General features: G+C 35.8%; 2 protein-coding genes across 4 annotated transcripts in view; both read left to right on the plus strand.

The window, feature by feature from the left end:
• The window catches only part of LOC127430751 (WD repeat-containing protein 36-like), a 36,177-nt gene extending 28,720 nt beyond the window's left edge, over positions 1 to 7,457 (plus strand). Inside the window, exons 21-23 of the mRNA XM_051680777.1 lie at positions 2,583 to 2,664; positions 2,775 to 2,962; positions 7,203 to 7,457. Of these exons, the coding sequence (XP_051536737.1) occupies positions 2,583 to 2,664; positions 2,775 to 2,962; positions 7,203 to 7,352 (420 nt within the window). The 3' untranslated portion in view covers positions 7,353 to 7,457. The remainder of the gene's footprint in view (positions 1 to 2,582; positions 2,665 to 2,774; positions 2,963 to 7,202) is intronic.
• Positions 7,458 to 10,228: 2,771 nt separating this feature from the next.
• LOC127430794 (calcium/calmodulin-dependent protein kinase type IV-like) overlaps positions 10,229 to 21,437 on the plus strand; it is a 63,032-nt gene continuing 51,823 nt past the window's right edge. The window contains exons 1-2 of one of the 3 annotated variants that reach the window (XM_051680866.1): positions 10,229 to 10,358; positions 10,435 to 10,574. In XM_051680866.1, the coding sequence (XP_051536826.1) occupies positions 10,465 to 10,574 (110 nt within the window). In that variant the 5' untranslated portion in view covers positions 10,229 to 10,358; positions 10,435 to 10,464. The remainder of the gene's footprint in view (positions 10,359 to 10,434; positions 10,575 to 21,437) is intronic. The other 2 variants (XM_051680884.1, XM_051680876.1) reach the window with 2 other exon arrangements.

Genomic DNA, 21,437 nt, shown 5'->3' on the forward strand with positions numbered 1-21,437 from the left:
TGAAAAAAAATGACACACATAATTATAAAAATAAATGTAAAAAATAGGAGTCTTTTTGTCAAGTTTTTTTCCTTATTACTTCCTGAAACATACATATAACATAGACAATGACATATGGTAACTCACAGCAGACTATCTCGATTCAAACTAGCCCAAACACAACTTAATATGATGAGTAGATTTTGAAATACTCCTCAAAGAGTGTACATGGAAAGACGATGCACAAAAGGGTGCTCAACACCCGGTGTGTGTGTGTATGCACATGTCTGATGACTTTGTGTGTGCAAACTTGGGAGGTGCGAGACTAGTCTACTAAACAGTTCTGATGTGGCTAGTCGACACTGGAATCACTAGTCGGTTAATATTTCCCCCCATTAAACTGATCAACATTTTTACACATTTACGTTTGGCTTTATATTTTTACAGAGGCTGCACTTAAATTACTGTCATATTAATTTTACATGTTTTAAATAGAATTAATAATACAAATATCATTTAAAAAGAGGATATCTGGAGCAGATACAGAGTTTAATTTCACCTCAGTCTGCGTTTGCTTCTTCCCTCTCACTCGCGGCGCACGCAGGAAAATGTCCTCTCGCTAGACAAGCAAACTCAGCAAAGTAGTTATAAAATCACTTCGGTGGTGCGGGAATCGGCTTTCTAAATGTTTGAAAGTCCCTATGGATGTTTTCACATTTGAGTCTTCTTTACATCTGTGCATGCTTGGATGTTATTTTTCCACTGAGCGGGCTTTTTCAAGCGCAGGATAGACGCCTCAGGTGAGTCAAGTCCCATCTTTCACCGGACCATGTCGACGGGTTAATTTTGCTCATCCAAAAAATTATGCTTTTGAGTAAGTAGCCTAGAAAATAACTGTTTTAGACTAGGTATGCCATTTTTTTAATCTGCCGATCAAGAAGGCTATTTTCAACGAGGTGCCGACTGCTTAACGTGTTAAACTATATTTTATTCTGTGTGCACGTCATGTTTAGAATACATTAGGTTTATTGCAGGCTACATCACAGGCCTATTTTTTCTATCCTATAACTACTTTTTTCTTTCTTTTATTATATCGTAACTGTAATTGGTTGACGTTCTTTACCGAACAGCTGTCATATTAGATCAATGGTTAATGCACGACTGCACGTTGTGAAATACGCTTGACTTTTCAGCGCATTTTTTTCTCTCTCATAGATTTGGCTTAGTCTACCTGTTAATTATTTTCAACAATGTCCTGACTGTTTTAATATGTTAAGTAACTTTTACTTGGTGATTTCCATTTAGAACAGGCTTTTAGGGTTGTTCTATTGGTCCTGCACTATTCAATTGTTTTCTATAAATATGTCTATTAAATGTTGATTCAGTGAATGTGTGTCATGTTCTATATTTAATGTACAATGATCATAATTCAAGGCGAGCACGTCGCAGATAAATGCCCCTTTTCAGTGGAATTTAACATCGGATTTGGAATAGATTAAGTATTTTAAATGGGTCGCATAAATACACTTTTTTTTTTTTTTTTACTGTTTTCTGAAGGTTGGTTTCTCTTTAGACTAGTCGACTAGTCGGTTACAAAGCTTTCGTTTAAACGACAGTCATATTAGTCGTAGCGCACATCCCTAGTGCAAACACACATCTACAAATGTGCTCATCTAAAGGATCGGGATGCTCAGTTAATATTTCTGTATTTTGTAGTCTAATCCATTCATTTCCAATGACCGGTCACTTTAGACCGGGAACACAACAGGTGTAACAAAGTGAATAAAACCAATAAAATTGTTGTTCAGATGCCCTGTGTGAACAAAGATATTGAATCTGATTTCAACTGGATGAAATAAACTACAGTTTTCAGAAACAAAAAAAACAAAAAAGTTAATCGGTCAGTTTTGACCGGAACACAATATAAGGGTTAAATTAATGTTCCAGGTTTAATACAATTAAAGCTCAAATGACAGCATTGGTGGCATTATATTGATTACCACACAAAAATAATTTCAACTTGCCCCACATTTATTAAAAAAAATAATAAATTAAATAACGGTAAGGGTTAAAGGAAAGGACTTACAATGGAAATGAATAGGGCCAGTCCATAAACACTAATATACACACTGTTTCAAAAGTATAGCTGCAAGACAAACATTTTGTTAACTTGTTAACATGATTTTAGTGGGATTCAGATTCTTGCCAACTTTATCTGTGTGAATACCGGGATTAAAGCGCTTCGTTGTCATGAAATTGAAGTTGTAATATTGGATATAACTTTATACAAAAAAGGTTAGTAAGCAATTTTATCACACTTAAATCATGTTAACACGTATAATGTTTACATTCTGTGACTGTACTTTTGATTTTGTCTGTATTTTAATGTTTATGGACTGGCCCCATTCACTTCCATTGTGCCTTACTGTAACCACGATTTTTGCATTTTGTTTTTAAATAAAGTTTTTTTTTTTTTTTTTGTGGTAATCAACATTATGCCACAAATGCTGTTAACTTGTATTGAACCTGTAAAATTTCTTTAATTTGGTTAGGTTCTCATTACTGCTCACTCAACAGAATGATATTCTGTCTCTTTATCGCAGTCTAAAGTCGTTAACTTGGGAGTGTTGGCACAGAAATCCACCTTCTACCTTCAGCTTGAGAAGGCATTTGACAGCTGCTCGTGTAAGTCCTTTATGCTGCTTGATGATATGATACATTACTATTAAAAAAATGTTTTTTTAAACGTAATGCACAGCGATATGTTGAGTATGCTTTTTTTGGTGTCATGATAGATGAGGAGCCAGTGAAGCTGATGAGAGAGTTGGGCCCCTCTGCCATTGAAACAGAACTTCGGGCCCTGTCTCCAGATATGGGAGGAGATGTCCGAGTTATGCAAAGCTTCCTGAAGATGATCATCTGCATTCTTCAGTCTAAAAGAGATTTTGACCTAGCCCAAGCATACCTAGCATTGTTCCTTAAGGTACAGTATGAATCTTCAACTTATTGTTCCCCTGTCCAGTGTGCCTGTATGTAGAGTTCTACATATTTCTACAGAATTTCACTTAGTAATAGAAACAGCAAAGCCCTTCATAACTCATGATATTCATAGACTTTTTTTTTGTAGAACTGTGATCCAAAAAGGCGCTAAGCAATTGTTACGGCTGGCTCGTTTGAGACCGCAACACAAATGGGAGTCAAACTCAAGGGTGCAATTAAAATATCATTTTATTATAAACAAACATATAATAAGCAGAAATCCAATAATGTCAAGGAGTTAAACAAAAGCAAATATATGGGCTGGAAGCTGCCAGTGAGAATCAAGCCAGAGTTGTAACGATGACTCCTCTGAAGAGATGAAGCTTCACCCTTGAGGAGAAACCAGAGCAAGTGAGCCAATGAGCCCACGAGCATCGATTCTGGGGAAAACCTCTATTTTATACTCCACACCCCAATCCAATCAATTAAACAATTACGCCTCCAGTCAACCAGAACTCCCTCATGCTGCAGCCATGGGAAGAGGACGGCTAGGGTCGTAACACAATAAAAATTCCTCCACACTGCAATTGACATTGTCGTACTGAAATCAGTATATTTGCATCCAAATCTATATGTAATAATGTATAAAATTGTAGATTGTCAGTTCTTGTTAATTATTGCATTAATGTATGTTATAGTAGACTACTTTATTTTAAAATATACACTGCTCCTGATTTCTCGTATTTTTCATACTAAATTGTTTTAGATCTTCAAACAAGATGTACCATAAAACAAAGGCAACCTGAGTAAACACAAAATACAGTTTTCAAATTTATATATTTTTTTATTGAAGCAAAAAAGTTATCCAACACCTATATCACCCATGTGAAAAACGAACTGCCCCCTTAAACTTAATAGCTGGTTGTGACACCTTTAGCAGCAACAACTGCAACCAAACGCTTCCGATAACTGGAGATCAGTCATTCACAACGCTGTGGTGGAATTTTGGCCCACTCTTCTTTGCAGAACTGCTTTAGTTCAGCCACACTGGAGGGTTTTCGAGCATGAACTGCCCGTTTAAGTTCCTGCTACAGCATCTCAATTGGGTTCTAGTCAGGACTTTGACTAGGCCACGGCAAAACTTGAATTTAGCTTATTCTGAGCCATTCAGAGGTGGACTTACTCCTATGCTTTGGATCATTGTCTTGATGCATAATCCAGTTGCACTTTAGCTTCAACTCACAGACTGTTGACCGGACGTTCTCCTTTAGGATTTTCTGGTAGAGAGCAGAATTCATGTTTCCCTCAATTATTGCAAGTCGCCCTGCCGTGAAGCAGCAAAGCATCCCCACACCATCACACTTCCACCACCATGCTTGACAATAGGTATGATGTTCTTTTTGTGGAATTCTTTGTTTGATTTACGCCAGATGTAACGGGACCCCTGTTTTCCAAACAGTTCCACTTTCGACTCATCAGTCCACAGAACATTCTCCCAAAAGGTTTGAGGATCATCAAGGTGTGTTTTGGCAAAACTGTGACAAGCCTTAATGTTCTTCCGGATTAGCAGTGGTTTTCGCCTCACCACTCTTCCATGGATGGCATTTTTGGCCAGTGTCTGTCTGATAATGGAGTCATGAACAACGACTTTATTGATGCGAGAGAGGCCTGCAGTTCCTTGGATGTTGTCCTCAGCATTTTTTGTGACTTCCTGGATGAGTCGTCGCTGTGCTCTTGAAGGAATTTTGGAAGGCCGGCCACTTCAGGGAAGGTTCACTACTGTGTCAAGTTTTCTCCATTTGGAGATAATGGCTCTCATTGTGGTTCTTTTGAGTCCCAGAGCCTTTGAAACAGCTTTGTGACCCTTCCCAGACTGATGTATTTCAATCATCTTTTTCCTCATCATTTCTGGAATTTCTTTTGACCTTGGCATACTGGTTGAGACCTTTTAGCCAACTTCATGCTACTGAAAAAGTTCTGTTTAGGTGTTGATTTGACTGAACAGGGCTGGCAGTAATCAGGCCTAGGTGTGTCTAGTCCAGCTGAACCCCATTATTAATGCAGTTTCATAGATTTGGGGATTTCGTAACTAAGGGGGCAAATACTTATTCACAAAGGCCCAGTTTGTATTGGATAACTTTTTTGCTTCAATAAATAACATCATTTAAAAACTGTATTTTGTGTTTACTCAGATTGCCTTTGTTTTATGTTAGATTTAGTTTTAATTTTTGAAACAATTTAGTATGAGAAATACACAAAAACAGAAGAAATCAGGATGGGGTAAATACTTTTCACAGCACTGTAAGTACAATATAGAAGTAAACCTAATTATCATGATCAACATAGTAATAATACGTATAATTAACACACGTAAATATAATATTACAATATATTTTTTATAATATTATTACCATGAATTCTCATCTCTTATATTCACAAAACAGCTACAGCAAAAATGAAATATGTTGTGAATGGCTGTGATTTTGTTGCTTTATGCAGCATTTTCAAATTTATTGTGGACAGACAAATTATTTTATGTGCAAAGTTATAGTTTTGCACCTGATTAGGACGCAGTGTTGTACTTAAGGATGTAGTGGTTTCAGGGTATACCCCAGTTTTAAATCAGATGGTTTTCATACTGTATTCACTGTGTTGCATGAACATAAAGTCAGTTTTTTACTGAACTTTCTAAAATCCAATTCAGTTCAATGAAGACAGAATCGGCTACATTTACACAGCATAATTTAAACTTGACGATAGAAATCTCTAAATTGCGACTTCCTCATTTCACATTTAACCTAAACTTCAAAGCACGTTTAGCATTGCGATGTTGCAATAGGCTGTTTGTTCATGCTCTCATGCCACCAAAATAAATCTCATGCCAAATAACAAGACAATGTAATTCAATCTAAAATAAATAAAACATAGCTCATAGGATTCATCAGCTAAATACTTTAATTATAGTTTCATCTATTAGGGGGAATTATATTAGAATATATTTTTATTTTGTTTTATTTATTGTGTTGAGGCTATTATTTTTTTCATAACAGATACTATAGTTTATTTTTTTAGAAACACTGGCTACATCGACATAACCACGGTAATTTGAAGCCAGTCATGGTCTTATGCGATTATGGTCCTAATATTACAAATGCCATAGATAAACAATGGAAGAACTATGGTAAACTTTCATAAGGGCAAGTATAATATAGAATGAAGGGTTTAAAATCTGGATCTCCATGAATTAAAAAAAAATGATGATGAAAATGATGATTTCCTCCTGTTCTAATGAGGTCTGATATTCAACAAACTGACCATGCTTGCCTGCAGATATTTCAAGAAATTACTTACTGTAAATTATTAAGAGCCTGATGAAAGGAAAACAATATTTCAGAAGGAAATAACAATTTTCCAAGAAGCACAGTACTAACTCAGTAAAGTGGTCTACTCATGGTACACTCAGAATATAATAACTAACCCCAAAAAATAAGGTGCTATTTAAAGGGATAGTTCACCCAAAAATGAAAATTCTCTCATCATTTACTCACCCTCATGCCATCCCAAATGTGTGACTTTCTTCCTTCTGCTGAACACAAAGATTTTTAGAAGAATATTTCAGCTCTGAAGGTACATACAATGCAAGTGAATGGTGGCCAGAACTTTGAAGCTCAAAAAATCACATAAAGGCAGCATAAAAGTAGCTATTTGTTTCTTCCGAAGCGATGCAAGTGCTTTGGATGAGAAACAGATCAATATTTAAATACTTTTTGTATTTACATATCTTATGGACAAAACTTATGGCGATTATAAATATAATTAAGTTGCAGTAGGGAACATGTCTTTTTTAGTCTAAATCTAGCTTTAACATTAATATTAAACTGCTAATATTATTAGCACTGCACCTTAATACAGTGATACTGTAATAGCATGGTATGTTTTGTGACGGTTATCATACTTTGAAAATCTAATACCATTACATCCCTATTTGTCCTGGATTTGTCTTGTTTTTAAACAGCAGATGGCAGCAAAAGTATAAGAAAATATTGCCCTTCATGGTCCATTGTCCTGCACAAAATATCATTCACAGACTAGCTTCTTTGTATCTGTGTATAGCCACTAAATGACCCAAAAATAATTTCTGTAACATCTATACACCCATTCAGGATGTTTGACATTAGTTAAGTGATGCAGAACTTTTGCTTTGTGGTCTTTTAGTTACTAAGAACTTCACCTTTGTGTTTCAGCTACATCTTCGGTTCATCGCAGAGGAGCCGCAGCTGATGGAGGAGGCACAGAGAGTGTCTGGAATTCTGGAGGAGATGTGGATCTCCGTGCAGATGCTTTTAAACCAGAACATTTGTCTGTTGTCATATATCAAGAGTGCACTGCTGTAGAGCACCTTTCTGCATCCAAAATCTTCATTTGCTTTTCTAAGAATGTTTGTATATGACAATTTTCTTACCTTATATTGCTAAGAAATTAAAAGTATACAAAATGTATATGCGATTTTTCATATAGTTGGCTTGAGTGTTCAAATATTTTTTGGGGTACCTGCACACAATGACCACGTTTACATGTACTTATGCCAGGGTTTTTGCAGAAAGCGGCATTCTGAAACATGTACTGTAAACGAGAATGCCAATTTCCATACGCCGTTTAAGGGATTAAGACAAAAGCGGTTTAAAACACCTAGGTTTCTCCTCGAGAATGCTTAATGTGGTCATGTAAACACATAAGCGGCGATGGGTGTTTGAAGAATGCACATGTCTGTAAACAGACCGAATAACAGACATCATAGAATGGAGCCTATCAATAAGTCAACACAGTGGAAAGAATACAAAATTTCTGTGAGTACAGTGAGAAAAGCACATACACTATAAACTATACCCATTTATACACACCAGTGTAAAATATCGACTGTCCCTCATGTCAGCGTATATGCACTCACGTACACTGGGGGAATCCCAGAGTTTTAGGTAAGAGGAAAACCCCACTGTTGCAGCGCAATTCACTGTGGATTGCTATAGAAAGTTAAGAAAACAAACACAGCAACAACTCTGGAATATATTGCAGATAAAGCAAAGCAACGGGGAATAAAAATAGCGAAGTCTTCCTTGGATACCATGTTTGTTATTTACACAAGCGTTGTGGGGAAATTATGTTGCTTTGGAGAAAGCTACTTATTGACCGAGCTGCATGTATACAGGAGTAAAGAGTACACCGTTTATAAAGTGCATGTAAATGGGAACGCTGCTTTCTCTCAATAAGCCGCTTGCTGGTGTCCATTTAAACGTAGTAAACCTGAATCCTGTTACAGATAAGCACACACTTCCATTAAGCCACAAAAATACCCTCAGTCTTGCAGATGCAAAGTGTGATCCCATGGCAGAAATGATCCTAAATTGTCTTCCAGTCCTTCTTTTGCATGACTGAGCCGCAAGGAAGTGAATGTACGGTTGTGGTTGATTTGTGCTGAGCAGATTCTGAACAGATGGGTCTCTGTGTGTGTGGGAGCCCAGAACACTCCTGCTCGGCTTGAGCTTTAAAGGATGACCAGTCATGCAGGCCTGCTGTGGGTGAATTTTCAGACCGTTCCTCATAGAACATTCAAATTGTCATTGAAAGTGGCATTTTTGAAAATGTAAAGGAAAAGATCCTAAGCAGTGCTCATCAAGTAAAACGCAGGAAGAGAATTGCTGTCACCCTAATAAAAGAAGACCGAACTAAAAGTACTCACTTCAGAGGTCTTGGGTAAAATTTTGAATAAAACGCTCTGGTGTTTCAGAGCAGGATTAAACAGCCCTTGCAAATAGGTACCATGTCAGTATAGTGGTTGTATCAGATGGCAATAGCATGGTACTTCAATAAATACAAAGGATGTAACCAAATGTAAAGGTTTAAGAAGTAGTAAGATTGGTCAACCACAAATCTGAATATTACATGAAATAGTGCTTCAAAGAAGTCTACCATTGTACCATGTCCAAAAAATATGTAATACTATGGAATGTTTTGGTACTATTTTGTTAGTAAGATCTCCAGAACCGGTTTCTCCAGAACTGCCCTTTGCAAAAAAAAAAAAAAAAAAAAGCACAGTGGTGGTCACAGATGGTAATACCATGGTGCTTTGATGTATATAATATGGTACTGGATGATTATTACCTTATTAATGTAACAATATATATGGTTAAGAACAAGTCCGGGTCATATTTCACCCCAGAATCAAAAGAAGAAAATAAGATACTAGACTATACTTTGTATAAAGAAAAAGAAGCCCGTTTTATTGTGACTGTTTTCATGGCAAGCACAATAATTCATTGCATCGTCCTGTCCAGAGACAATTATTAGGCCTATTTTATTTATTATCATTATTAAAGGAATATTCCGGGTTCAATGCAAGATATTTTCAACTGACAGCATTTGTGGTATGTTGTTAATTACCACAAAAATACATTTTGACTCGTCCCTCCTATAAGACGTAAACAATATGTGTGTTAACATGATTTTAGTGTGATAAAATCGCTTACGAAACTTTTTGTGTAAAGTTATAGCCAATTTTACAACTTCGTTGCCATGACGACGTAACACTGTAAAAACGACAATTTAAACAACTTTACAGCTCTAATAATAAACCTTTTTAAACAGAATTAATGTAAGTGGGTTAATAAAATTATAAGCTTCACATTTCTGCCTTTAACCCCCCCAAATTGGCCCCATTGTAAGTGCCTCACTGTAACCCAGATTTTTTGTATTTATTTATTTTTTTATTTTTTTACTGTAATATATATATATATATATATATATATATATATATATATATATATATATATATATATATATATATATATATTGTAAGACAATACTACAAATACTCTGATGTATAAATCCTCTTGGATTTGGAAATTGGGGGAAATGTCCATGCAAAAATGGTCCTCAAAAGAAGCTTCTTTGTTATTCAACTTCAGAATATGATGATTATTATAAATGATTTCTTGATTTTGGGGTGACATATTATCCGGACATGATCCTGACAGATTTTGTGAGATTCACACAGCAAGTTCTAAGACAACATGTCCATTATAAAGTAGATAGTACCTTTGTTTGCATGAAATGGTCATCAATACTTTGCAACATAACTATAATTTTCCATAATGATAGTATCTATTTCAGTGCATCTGCCTAAAATATACCGGAGTACTAGTGTTATGTAACAACGGACCGTGACGTCCATTGAATCCAGGTAAATCACACACACACACACACACACACACACACACACACACAAAACATAGGCGACTATAAGACCCAGTGGAAGCCGCGAGCACCGCGACATGACAACTGCCTAAACACTGACAGTACGTATTCACGTCCACTCAGTCGCACCTCAGGAACACACAGTACGGGTAATTATCAACTATTTCGACAATCATGTTTATTATGTGCCTCTGCGACCATGTGATGTTAATGTTGACTATTCAGATCCCGTGACAGTGAACTGAAGCGCTAGAGATGCTGAAAGTGACTGTGGCCGCCTCTCGCGCCGCTCCTGAATACTGGATCGACGGATCCAAGAAAGAGACGCTGGCCGACTTCTATGAGCTCGAGTCTGAACTGGGACGGTAAGTGGAGGTGCTGCTGTATTGTGGCGATGAGCTATTTGCGTGGATGTGGTGTGTGCAACCCAGCTTTGGGAAGAAACGCTTGTTTAAATTTAGACGATATTTGCTGCTTGGACCTCTAATAATATACCAGAATGGATAACAGAAGGGCAGATTTTGCCATCACTCAGTAGGGGTTGGCTAGTTGGGAACAAATGTTGGTTTATATTGATAAACTTACATTTCTTTCAAATTAAAGTAAAAAAATAAATAAAAATTAAATGGAAAATTTTTCTTACAGTAGCCTAATTTTGATTGAATGAGCTACAGTATGCTTGAGCTTGACAAATGCAGTCAACACTAAAATCTGTATTAAAAATGTATAATGATTGACAAGTCTAGTATCTGAACTACTACTTACTCCAAAGAACATTGGATGTATACACAAATATGTACTGTATTCATGAAAGTATCATAATAAAAATGGGAAATTAAGCTGTCACTCAGTAGAGGTCAGCTAATTTGAGCCCAAATGTTGGTTTATAGTTATTAATAAACTTATATTTCCTTTTCTCTTATTTGTTATATATTTATTTATTTAATTACAAGGTTGAATGGTTGAGCTTGACAAATAGTTAATAATAAGACCAGTATCTAACTTATCTAACAGGTCTCACGCCGAAGAATGTGTGATTTGTGCCTTTATTTCTTAAAAAAAATATAATAAAAATTGGACAAAAATTGGTTGGACGCCCTATTTGTGGAAAGTGCCAAAATGTGGAAGCATTGCAAAATCCTGTCAGTTTAAATTGGAGGCACACATCAAAACTGGCAAGAATATCATACATTATAGTATATAGGCTTTTTCTTTTGCTGTAATTGATGAGGGATCAGACTATTTTCTTTTAACACAAACCATCCTCTTTCCCAGGCAGGGTATTCTTTGGTCCTCTTCAAGAATTTGCTCTTAAATGGCTGCATATTTTGGACAGAAATTTATAGTCTCTTGATATATATCTACAGTAGTCACAAGGAAAATTAACATAATAGAAAAAGACTCACTTAGTGTCATTAGTTTAAACCAGAGTGATAAACTGAACTAGTGTTTACGTTGCCATCTGTTCATTTGTCACTATGCAATAAGTGTAAAAGGAGAGGACAGCCTCAAATTACAAGGTGTTTCTATGTCTACTACACTGAGTTTGATCACTTTGTCAGTATCATTAAATTACCAGAATATTGTATTTCTCTGACTGTGTTCAGGAAGAGTATAAAATGTTGGTGCCACATAACAAGATATTTAAACAAATACTTGCGTTCTTCTCAGATGATAAGTTATTGGTTTCATTTTTGTCTCATTTGGAATAATTTTACCCTTTAAAACAACTTGCGTAAAAGTGAAAGTGACTTGATACAGACTTGAGGGAGACTTGGATCCTTACAGTACTTAAAAAAAAAGTGCAGGCACAGAATTATTACCATGTTCCTTGGCATTTACATTGTACCCCAATGTACTTTAAAGAATATCATGATATTACCATGGTTACATGTAAAAAAATAAAATAAAATAAAAAACACAGTGCTTTGGTACTTTTTTGTTAGTGAGATCTTCAGAACAGGATTAAATAGCTTTAAATAGCTTTTTTTTTTTTTTTTTTTTTTTTAAAGTTTTATGATTTTTTAAGGTATCAATTATTCAGTGTACCGTTACACAAAAGTGCCATGGTATTGCTATGTTTTTTTATTATTGCCCTTACAAAAAGTATTGTGGCAATACCTTGGTACAGGGATGGTAATACCATGGTATATTTATATACAATATACCATGATAGAAGGATTACCATATTGAAGTAACATACTATTTACATGGTACTCCAAGATACTTCAAAGAAAACCATGGTTCTACCATGGTACCATGTCTAAAAACACATTTTAGTACCATGCAGTGTTGGGTGTAATTTAATTAAACAGTAATTAATTACTGTAATCTAATAAATACAGAAAGTTATGTAGTGCATTCAATTTCAAATTCTTGTAATCAGAATACAGTTACTTACTTTAAAAAATGTAATTACATTATACAAATTTCTAAAATAATATTATATATATATATATACAGGGTTGTGAGGGTTACTTTTGAGATGTATTCCACTACAGATTACAGAATACATGCTGTAAAATGTAATTTGTTATGTATTCTGTTAGATTACTCAAGGTCAGTAACGTATTCTAAATACTTTGGATTACTTCTTCAGCACTGGTAGATTTTTTCACTTGTTTTGACTATAAAAACTCTGCCAGTACAGTAAGACAAAATACACATGTTAAAAATACATTCTCTGAAAAACCTAAATATCTTATGCAGTATTGTTTCTAAAACAAGATACATCAAATTGATCTTGTTTTAAGGATTTTTAGATATTTTTACAGGAAAACAATACAAAAATTATTATCAAGAATATGATTTTTGCTCTAATATCAAAGGTCTTACTAGAAAAAAATTAATTATGATCCAATGTGAATTTTCTTGATAAAAAAATATGATCGTGGCTGGTAATATGTGCATGTAAAATGGCTAGAAATAGCATTTTTAGGTTTATTTCTATTTCTTCTGCTCCAAACTTCAAACTTACTTCTCTGTCTGCTCGTATGAATGTAACACATCATAAGAAAGTGTTTCACTGCTGTTCAAATGCACTTTGGATCACATCATTTATATGTAAAAATGTTTTCCATCTGAAAGGACTAAATATTAAATGAAACAAATGACAATAAAATGCAAAGTAATCTCTTCAGTAATCAAAATACATTTTGAATGTAACTTTATTCTAATTACCAATTATTTAAATTAGTGGAATACAGTTACTTATATTTTGTATTTTAAATACGTACTAATCCCGTTAGATGTATTCCGTTACTCCCCAACCCTGTATATGAAGTAGAGTTAGAACGATAGTGGATTATGCCGATAGCAGTAATTAAGGTGGTGAAAAAAGCAGATAACCGATTAATCAGCCGATAGTTTTTAAATTGGATTTATAGAATGTTAAAATTTTACATTCAAAAATTCCAGATGCAGTTTATTGTGCAACCAAAATCACGATAATTACAAGAAATAATGAAGATAACTGATAGTTCCAAAAAGCAACTATTAATAAGGTAAAACCGATATATTGTCCTACCTCCAATGTGTAGAATACATTGAAAACACGAATTACGTTAATATGTATATCTGTTCACGTTTTGTGACAGCTGAAGGAAGTGCTCCCCCTAGCGATCAATGAACAAGGAAGAAATATAGACATTATTTTGACATAGTTGAGCGGACAAACAAAAGCTATTCTGTGAAAAGTGTTTTTAAAAGTAATTTAAAAGTAATTAGCAATGTGATTACTTTTTCGATGAAGTAAACAGTAAAGTGAGTAATCTCATTACTATTTTAGGGTAGTAATTAGTAATTTGTATTGAATTACTCTTTTGAATAATTTATCCAACACTGGTACCATGGTACTTTTTGCTAGTGTAACAATAAGAAATGGCTGTTAAAGGCAAAAACATTTTTGACAACTGTCCCATGTGAAATTCTAGTTGGCCACATGGGATTGGGGTCAAGGGATGCCACTCGAACAGGAAAATAATTTAAAATCAGCACTCAAAACCTTTAAAAACATAGCAGAAATATAGCTTGTATTCTATCTCTTACACATAACATTTTGTGATTGTGTTGAACCCAAATTGTCTGATAATCTGATTGTGGCATTTTAGCATCTCTGGACATGGCGCAGGACAGTGTGTAGTAGGGGAACATTCATCGATCTGTGACAGGGGGGCCTTGAATTGTTGCTAAGTGCCCATAAATTGTTTGGCTCTTGCTAACAATGGCTGTTCCACACTACTATTTCAGCCAAGCTGAGAGTTACAGTCTGTACCTTTTAGACACTTGAGAAGACCTGGGCCACATTCCATGGAATGGAAACTATTCTATTGTCCAGTTCTATTTAAGAACGAATGAGATAAAAGAGAAAAGTAGGTTATACAGTATAACATCTTTTGTGAGATAGTATGCTGATACAATGCTGTATGTAGTTAAGATTTGCTAAGACTACCTGAGAGCAGTAATAGACTGATCAACCGGGCACTCCTCTCATTTCAGACATATTTATGGTAATGTAACCAACAAGACAATTCGTAAATGTATACATGTATAATTTATTTTGTTAGTAGGCATTGTTTATATATACATTTGTGCTTAAAAGTTTGCATACCCTATAAAAAGATATCCAAAGCCTTGAAAATGCCAGTCAGTACTGTTCAATCACTTATTAATAAGTGGAAAATTCAGGGATCTCTTGATACCAAGCCAAGGTCAGGTAGACCAAGAAAGACTTCAACCACAACTGCCAGAATAATTGTTTGGGATACAAAGAAAAACCCACAGGTAACTTCAGGAGAAATACAAGCTGCTCTGGAAAAAGACGGTGTGGTTGTTTCAAGGAGCACAATACGACGATACTTGAACAAAAATGAGCTGCATGGTCGAGTTGCCAGAAAGAAGCCTTTACTGCGCCAATGCCACAAAAAAGCCAGGATACAATATGCCTGACAACACCTTGACATGCCTCACAGCTTCTGGCACACTGTAATTTGGAGTGACGAGACCAATATAGAGCTTTATGGTCACAACAATATGTTTGGAGAGGGGTCAACAAGGCCTATAGTGAAAAGAATACCATCCCCACTGTGAAGTATGGTGGTGGCTCACTGATGCTTTGGGGGTGTGTGAGCTCTAAAGGCACGGGGAATCTTATGAAAATTGATGTCAAGATGAATGCAGCAAGAAAATACTGGCAGACAATTTGCATTCTTCTGCACGAAAGCTGCGCATGGGATGCTCTTGGACTTTCCAGCATGACAATGACCCTAAGCACAAGGCCAAGTTGACCCTCCAGTGGTTACAGCAGAAAAAGGTGAAGGTTCTGGAGTGGCCATCACAGTCTCCTGACCTTAATATCATCGAGCCACTCTGGGGAGATCTCAAACGTGCGATTCATGCAAGACGACCAAAGACTTTGCATGACCTGAAGGCATTTTGCCAAGATGAATGGGCAGCTATACCACCTGCAAGAATTTGGGGTCTTATAGACAACTATTACAAAAGACTGCATACTGTCATTGATGCTAAAGGGGGCAAAACACTGTATTAAGAACTATGGGTATGCAGACTTTTGAACAGGGGTCATTTCATTTTTTCTTTGTTGCTATGTTTTGTTTTATGATTGTGCCATTCTGTTATAACCTACAGTTGAATATGAATCCCATGAGAAATAAAAGAAATGTGTTTTGCCTGCTCACTCATGTTTTCTTTAAAAATGGTACATATATTACCAATTCTCCAAGGGTATGCAAACTTTTGAGCACAACTGTATATATAATTTTTTGCTTGATTCAAATAATAATTGTTTAATAATAAAAAATTATAATAAATTTTTTTGGGAATTACTTATAAATGAAACAGCATCATATATCCATCATAAAAAATTATATATTACCTCCACAAACCCAAAAGGGGCCCTAAAATAGTTCAGTTCCCAGGGCCCAGCATTTGGTGCTATGCCTCTGACTGAATAACAATATGCATTTTTCACTTGCGTATTTCTGTTTTGCAGTAAAAATATCTAAACATTATACCTGCAAAATTGTGCAAGATAATGAGACTTGTTTTCAAAGAATATTTCTAGAATTAAGCTTACTGGTAGCACTTTACAACAAGGTTCTATTCGTTAACATTGGTAAATGCATTTGGTATCATGAACAAACAATGAGCAATCATTTACTGCATTTATTTATTATCTTGGTAAATGTACATTTCGAAATATACTTTTTTCATTGTCAGTTCATGGTAGTTCATATTGCATTGACTAATATTAACACATGACTTTAAATGTTAAAACTGTATTGGTATATGTTGAAATTAATGTTGACCAAGATTTATAAGTGCAGTAAAAGTATTGTTAATTGTTAGTTCATGATACCTAAATTAGTTAATTAACGGTTACAATTGCAACCTTATTTTAGCTTGTTACCATCTTATTTTTCTTTCCCTATTGGCAAATAGTTGTTTTACTTGTTTTAAGCATAAACCTCACAAAATTTTATTAGCTTTATGCTGAAAAAAATAAGAAAACTTATCTTGATTCAATTCAAGTTGAGCTCAATCGACAGCATTTGTGGCGTAATGTTGATTACCACAAAAACTAATTTTGACTTGCAAAAAAAGCAAAAATTGTGGGCACAGTGAGTCACTTACAATGGGAGTGGTGCTTGCCCATGCAAAACTCGCCATTGGTGTTGCCAGGCGTTGCTATGTGGTTGCTAAGAATGTGAGTTATGTACCACAGTTTAATACTTTGGGTTAGAGGTTTGTTCAAATCCCTAACCCTAAGTATGATAAATAATAATATAATATTAATACATTTGCGTAAATCAAAATCTGACCTGGACCTCAAACAAGCAATGCTGCGAATACAGTTTTAAAGAATGGCAGAACTGACAGTAAATGTACATAATTGCATTACAGTTGCAGATTCGTTTTAAGTGCATGGCAGTAGATTGTGGACTCAGGTCCTGACTGAAGAAGGCAGAGCAAGCTGAATAATGAAGCCTACCACAGTCCCCGAGTGCTCCTCTTCCTCCCTCTCACACTCACTCTCTGCTGTGATTATATAATGCTGGAAGAGTAGAAAACAGAAACAGGAGCAGCTTGTGTAACATACACTTCTCAGCTGTGCATTAAGAGCATAGGAACACTACAGTGAAGAATCCGTTTGGACATTTTGTGGTTACAGTGTGAGAGAACATTATTTACACTTTAAATAAATTATGTGTGCTACAGTTAGATCAAGGTTAATCCACACAATATATTTTGAAGGTTGAAAACATTTAGCAAAAAAATGGTTAGACATATAGCTTGAGATCATGACGCATTTGAGTAAAAGTTCACCCAAAATAAAAATTCTGTCATAATTTACTCACACGTATGTTGTTCCAAACCCGTATGACATTCTTTCTTCCATGGAACACAAAATGAGATGTTACACAGAAGGTTAGGGACTGGCAGCCTCAGTCACCATTCACTTTCATTTTATGAAAATAAAAAAAAATAAGCAATGAAAGTGAATGATGACTGAGGCTGTCATTCTACGTAACATCTCATTTGGGTTTGGAACGACATGATGATGACTAAATTCTAACAGAATTTAAATTTTTGGATTTATAAAGTTTACATAGAGGAAGATGCCATACAATAGTGAAAACAGAAAAATGGGGTAATTTCAAATTCAATGTATTTGTAAAATCTAGCAATCTAATTAACGTAAGCATTATTTAGCAACACTAAAACTGAGAAAAATTGCTTCTTGTGACTTTTTTGAATGTCCGCTCAGTTTGTTTGACCAAAGAAAAATAGGGGCAAAGTTCAGAAACCTGTTTAAAACAGTTAATATCTTTAAGCCTGATCTCACTGAAATCTGAAATGGAAGATTGGCTTTACGTTAGCTAAAATAGGTCAGTGCTTACCGAAATTCGAAACACTGCCCCCAGTGGCCAAAGTGGTAAGTGTTGTTGGGCGTATGGGCATGTCTGAGCTCCATTTTCCAGGTGAAATGCCCATGGAGGGCTGCCAAAAGCGAGTTGTTTCAACTAGCTGTAGTACAGTAAAGAGGAATGCATATTTTATAAACTGAACCCCAAACCCAAACCCCAAACCTAAACTTAACTATCAGAGGAGTAAAAATGTATTGTTAGAGGGAAAAAGGCATCCTCTGAATCACACTTGTCAATGATTATTCAAACATGTTTACTTCCTGGTCACAACACAGGATCTAAACCCGGGTCTCCCACATCGCTGACGCAACATGCTTCTGGTTGCGCCACAAGGGAAGGTAAACAAGATGGAGCTGATGCAAAAATGTCTGTTGGGAGAAGATGCTTGTCGGTGAGTCAGCATAATGTGGCTGATCATAGGGTACTGGAAGGCCCTGTCCCAAATGGCACACTCTGCCCTTGCAGTCTTCCTCTGAATGCAGACTTTGGTGACATAAGCAAGTGCAGACCGATGGGGCACTAGTCAGCAAGTCCATGAGGGGGCATTACTGGTAAAAGTGTGCATTTGGGACAGACTTCAATCAGATGACACATTTTTTTACATTATGTTTTTATACACATGCAATTTTACAAATTATTATTTGAAAAAGTCATGGCATTGACACATAGGATAAAGGAACACACTTTGAACTCACTGTTGAATATTTGTTTTTATTACACTGAAAAAGCATTAGATAATTTAATCAAGAACCTTTAAAAAATAAAGCACACATATTACTGCAGCAACAAAACCCCATCATTTTATATGTTTTGAGAACAAATAAACATGATTTAGCTTAATTACAACACAGTAAAATGTATAGAAAGAACATACTTCCATATATTCGCAAAAATAGTTATAAAACACACAGAGCCACACTTCTGCAGGTATAAATAACACTGTTAGACCGAATGATGCTCTATCAATAAATATAATTAATCTTACAAGCTACAGCCATGTATTATTCTGATGCGCATTGAGGGTGCAAAGGGGGTGCTCGGAGCACCTCTCGGAGCGCTAAAATTTCAAATGGGACACCCTACGGTCTCGTGGACTTTGCGGGAACGCGCAAATGAAGGCTACGAGACTGCAAGTCCACATCAAGTGTGCCATTTGGGACAAGGTTGAACTCTCGGAAATAACATGGAGACTTCCTTTGTGATCATGTGGTATCTTTGTACTTTGCACTGGTTTCGTTATAGGCTGAGGCCCCTGTATTGTCACCTGATATTTTGTGTTTGTTTCATAATTATTAGCCTTAACCGGTGGGTGCAGTTTTGTCATTCACTTTGATAAAATACCACAAATTAAACAAAACTCATAATTTGTATCTTTAAGTACACACTGTCATATCAACAACCATCCAGTAATTAGAGTGATTCAGGGGCGCCCGCAGGATTCTGATCCATGGTATGCAGAAGACAATTGTTTTTTAATCATTACTCGTATTTGAACCCCAGCAGTCATTTGTTTACATTATGCTCACAAGACTTAAGTAACCTGGCAAACTTGGACAAATCTAGTGATTACTTTGTCCTCAAAAGCGCTCATTGTCTTAACGCAGAACCTTGAGAACACAATGCTGTTTCCAGGTGGACTGGTGAAAAGTCCTGTGTGCTTCTACTCGTGGAAGTTCCATCACCCCGAAATTCACGTAATGACAAAATCGAGTTACTTGTGGGTTTATCTGTCAAAATGGGCGGTTCTTGGCCAATGTAAGCTACTATAGATCCCAGACCTTTGCCGTTTTAGTCAAAGATCTGGCTACGCGAGACTAGCATTAATGCATCCTTAGAAAAGCCCTTATAATAAATCTCGGACAGATTGATAAATTCAGTTGCAAAATGGATTGCTGTGGACTGTAGACCACTGATATAGGCTTATGTTCAACAAAATGGAAATAAAGAATACATTTCCTTCTAAAGAAACATTTTGTATTGTCTTGTCAATGCTTCGCTTGACTGCCACAATAATGGAATGCATTTTAATCATTTGAATTATTATTTTAATAATACATATATTATATTTATAATTATTTGGCGGGCGGTTCTTGGCCTGAATAAGCAAAGTGCAATGTGGACCAGACTTCATGCTTATAGTCAAAAGTCTAGCTACACAAGACTTGCTCTAAACAGACTTCTCTTCTTTACTAGGACAGTGTGTCTGTGCCTGTTAAGCTTAGGTGCTCTGCAGTAATTTGTCATGTGTGTTGCTCCTGAGAAAAGTCTGTTTATTCTGTGCTTGTAGTGACGACCACAAAACATCTTATATTTTCTATTTAGCTATTAGCTTGCCCTGTCCAAGTTCTTGCTCCTGGACATCTCCTATATCTAATAACCTTACAATGAAAAGCCTCATAATCCCATGCAAGTGTTTAATCAACAATGTTAAATAGTCCTGTTGGGAGGTAATGAGATGAAAATCCCTCCAGCATCTTATTCCAATTATTGAGTGTTACAACAAAAGGAGGTTGACTTAATTAATGTAGAATGACTAATGTATCAGTGGAGGATTTATTAAGATCTCTACTAACCTTTTATTGTGTGATACTGTGACTCTTGAGAGAGAATTTGCCACTGTTGATGTTCAAGATAAACTAATTTGCATGAAGCTGAAACTAAATGTGCTCTCAAAACATGTCAGAAACAGTTCAGCTTTTAACCCTGGTTTAGTGTAATCCTGGGTTGTCTTGTTTTTACACTGATCATACTTAGTAATTTATACTGTATACTTTTGCCACCATCATTTTTGCTATCAATGATGCCCTGGGTAAAAAGGGAGCATGCAGGACTTCATAGCCTAGGGTTACAAGCCGTGCTAACCCCCTTTCAAAATTACAAGTATGACGTCAACAATCAAAATGGACCCCAGTTACCCTCTTAATATACGGTACTGGTCTTATTGTGCGTGACTCGTCATCAGTGCATGCTATTCTAAGAAGCTCTGCCTCTGAAATGACTTTTCCTTTTCTGCCAATGTCAGACAGAATGGAAATAATGTTAAACAAAAGCCAAATCACTATTTAGGCTCGGCATTGTTTTAGGTTACTGTTGATAAAATCAATTGTTGATTAAAGTCAAGTTCCGCCCTACATTTTTTTCTCACTGAAAATTCAGTTTTAACTTGGAAATATGTCATATTAGGGAGTAAAATGTGTTTCAATTTCTATTTCATGTTGACTTGAGCCCAGTGTGATGGTCCAGACATTGATAGAAGAGTATTCCTTTATGGTCAAGTATGAA

This window comes from Myxocyprinus asiaticus, chromosome 3 (genome assembly GCF_019703515.2).
Source record: "Myxocyprinus asiaticus isolate MX2 ecotype Aquarium Trade chromosome 3, UBuf_Myxa_2, whole genome shotgun sequence".
NCBI classification, from domain to species: domain Eukaryota; kingdom Metazoa; phylum Chordata; class Actinopteri; order Cypriniformes; family Catostomidae; genus Myxocyprinus; species Myxocyprinus asiaticus.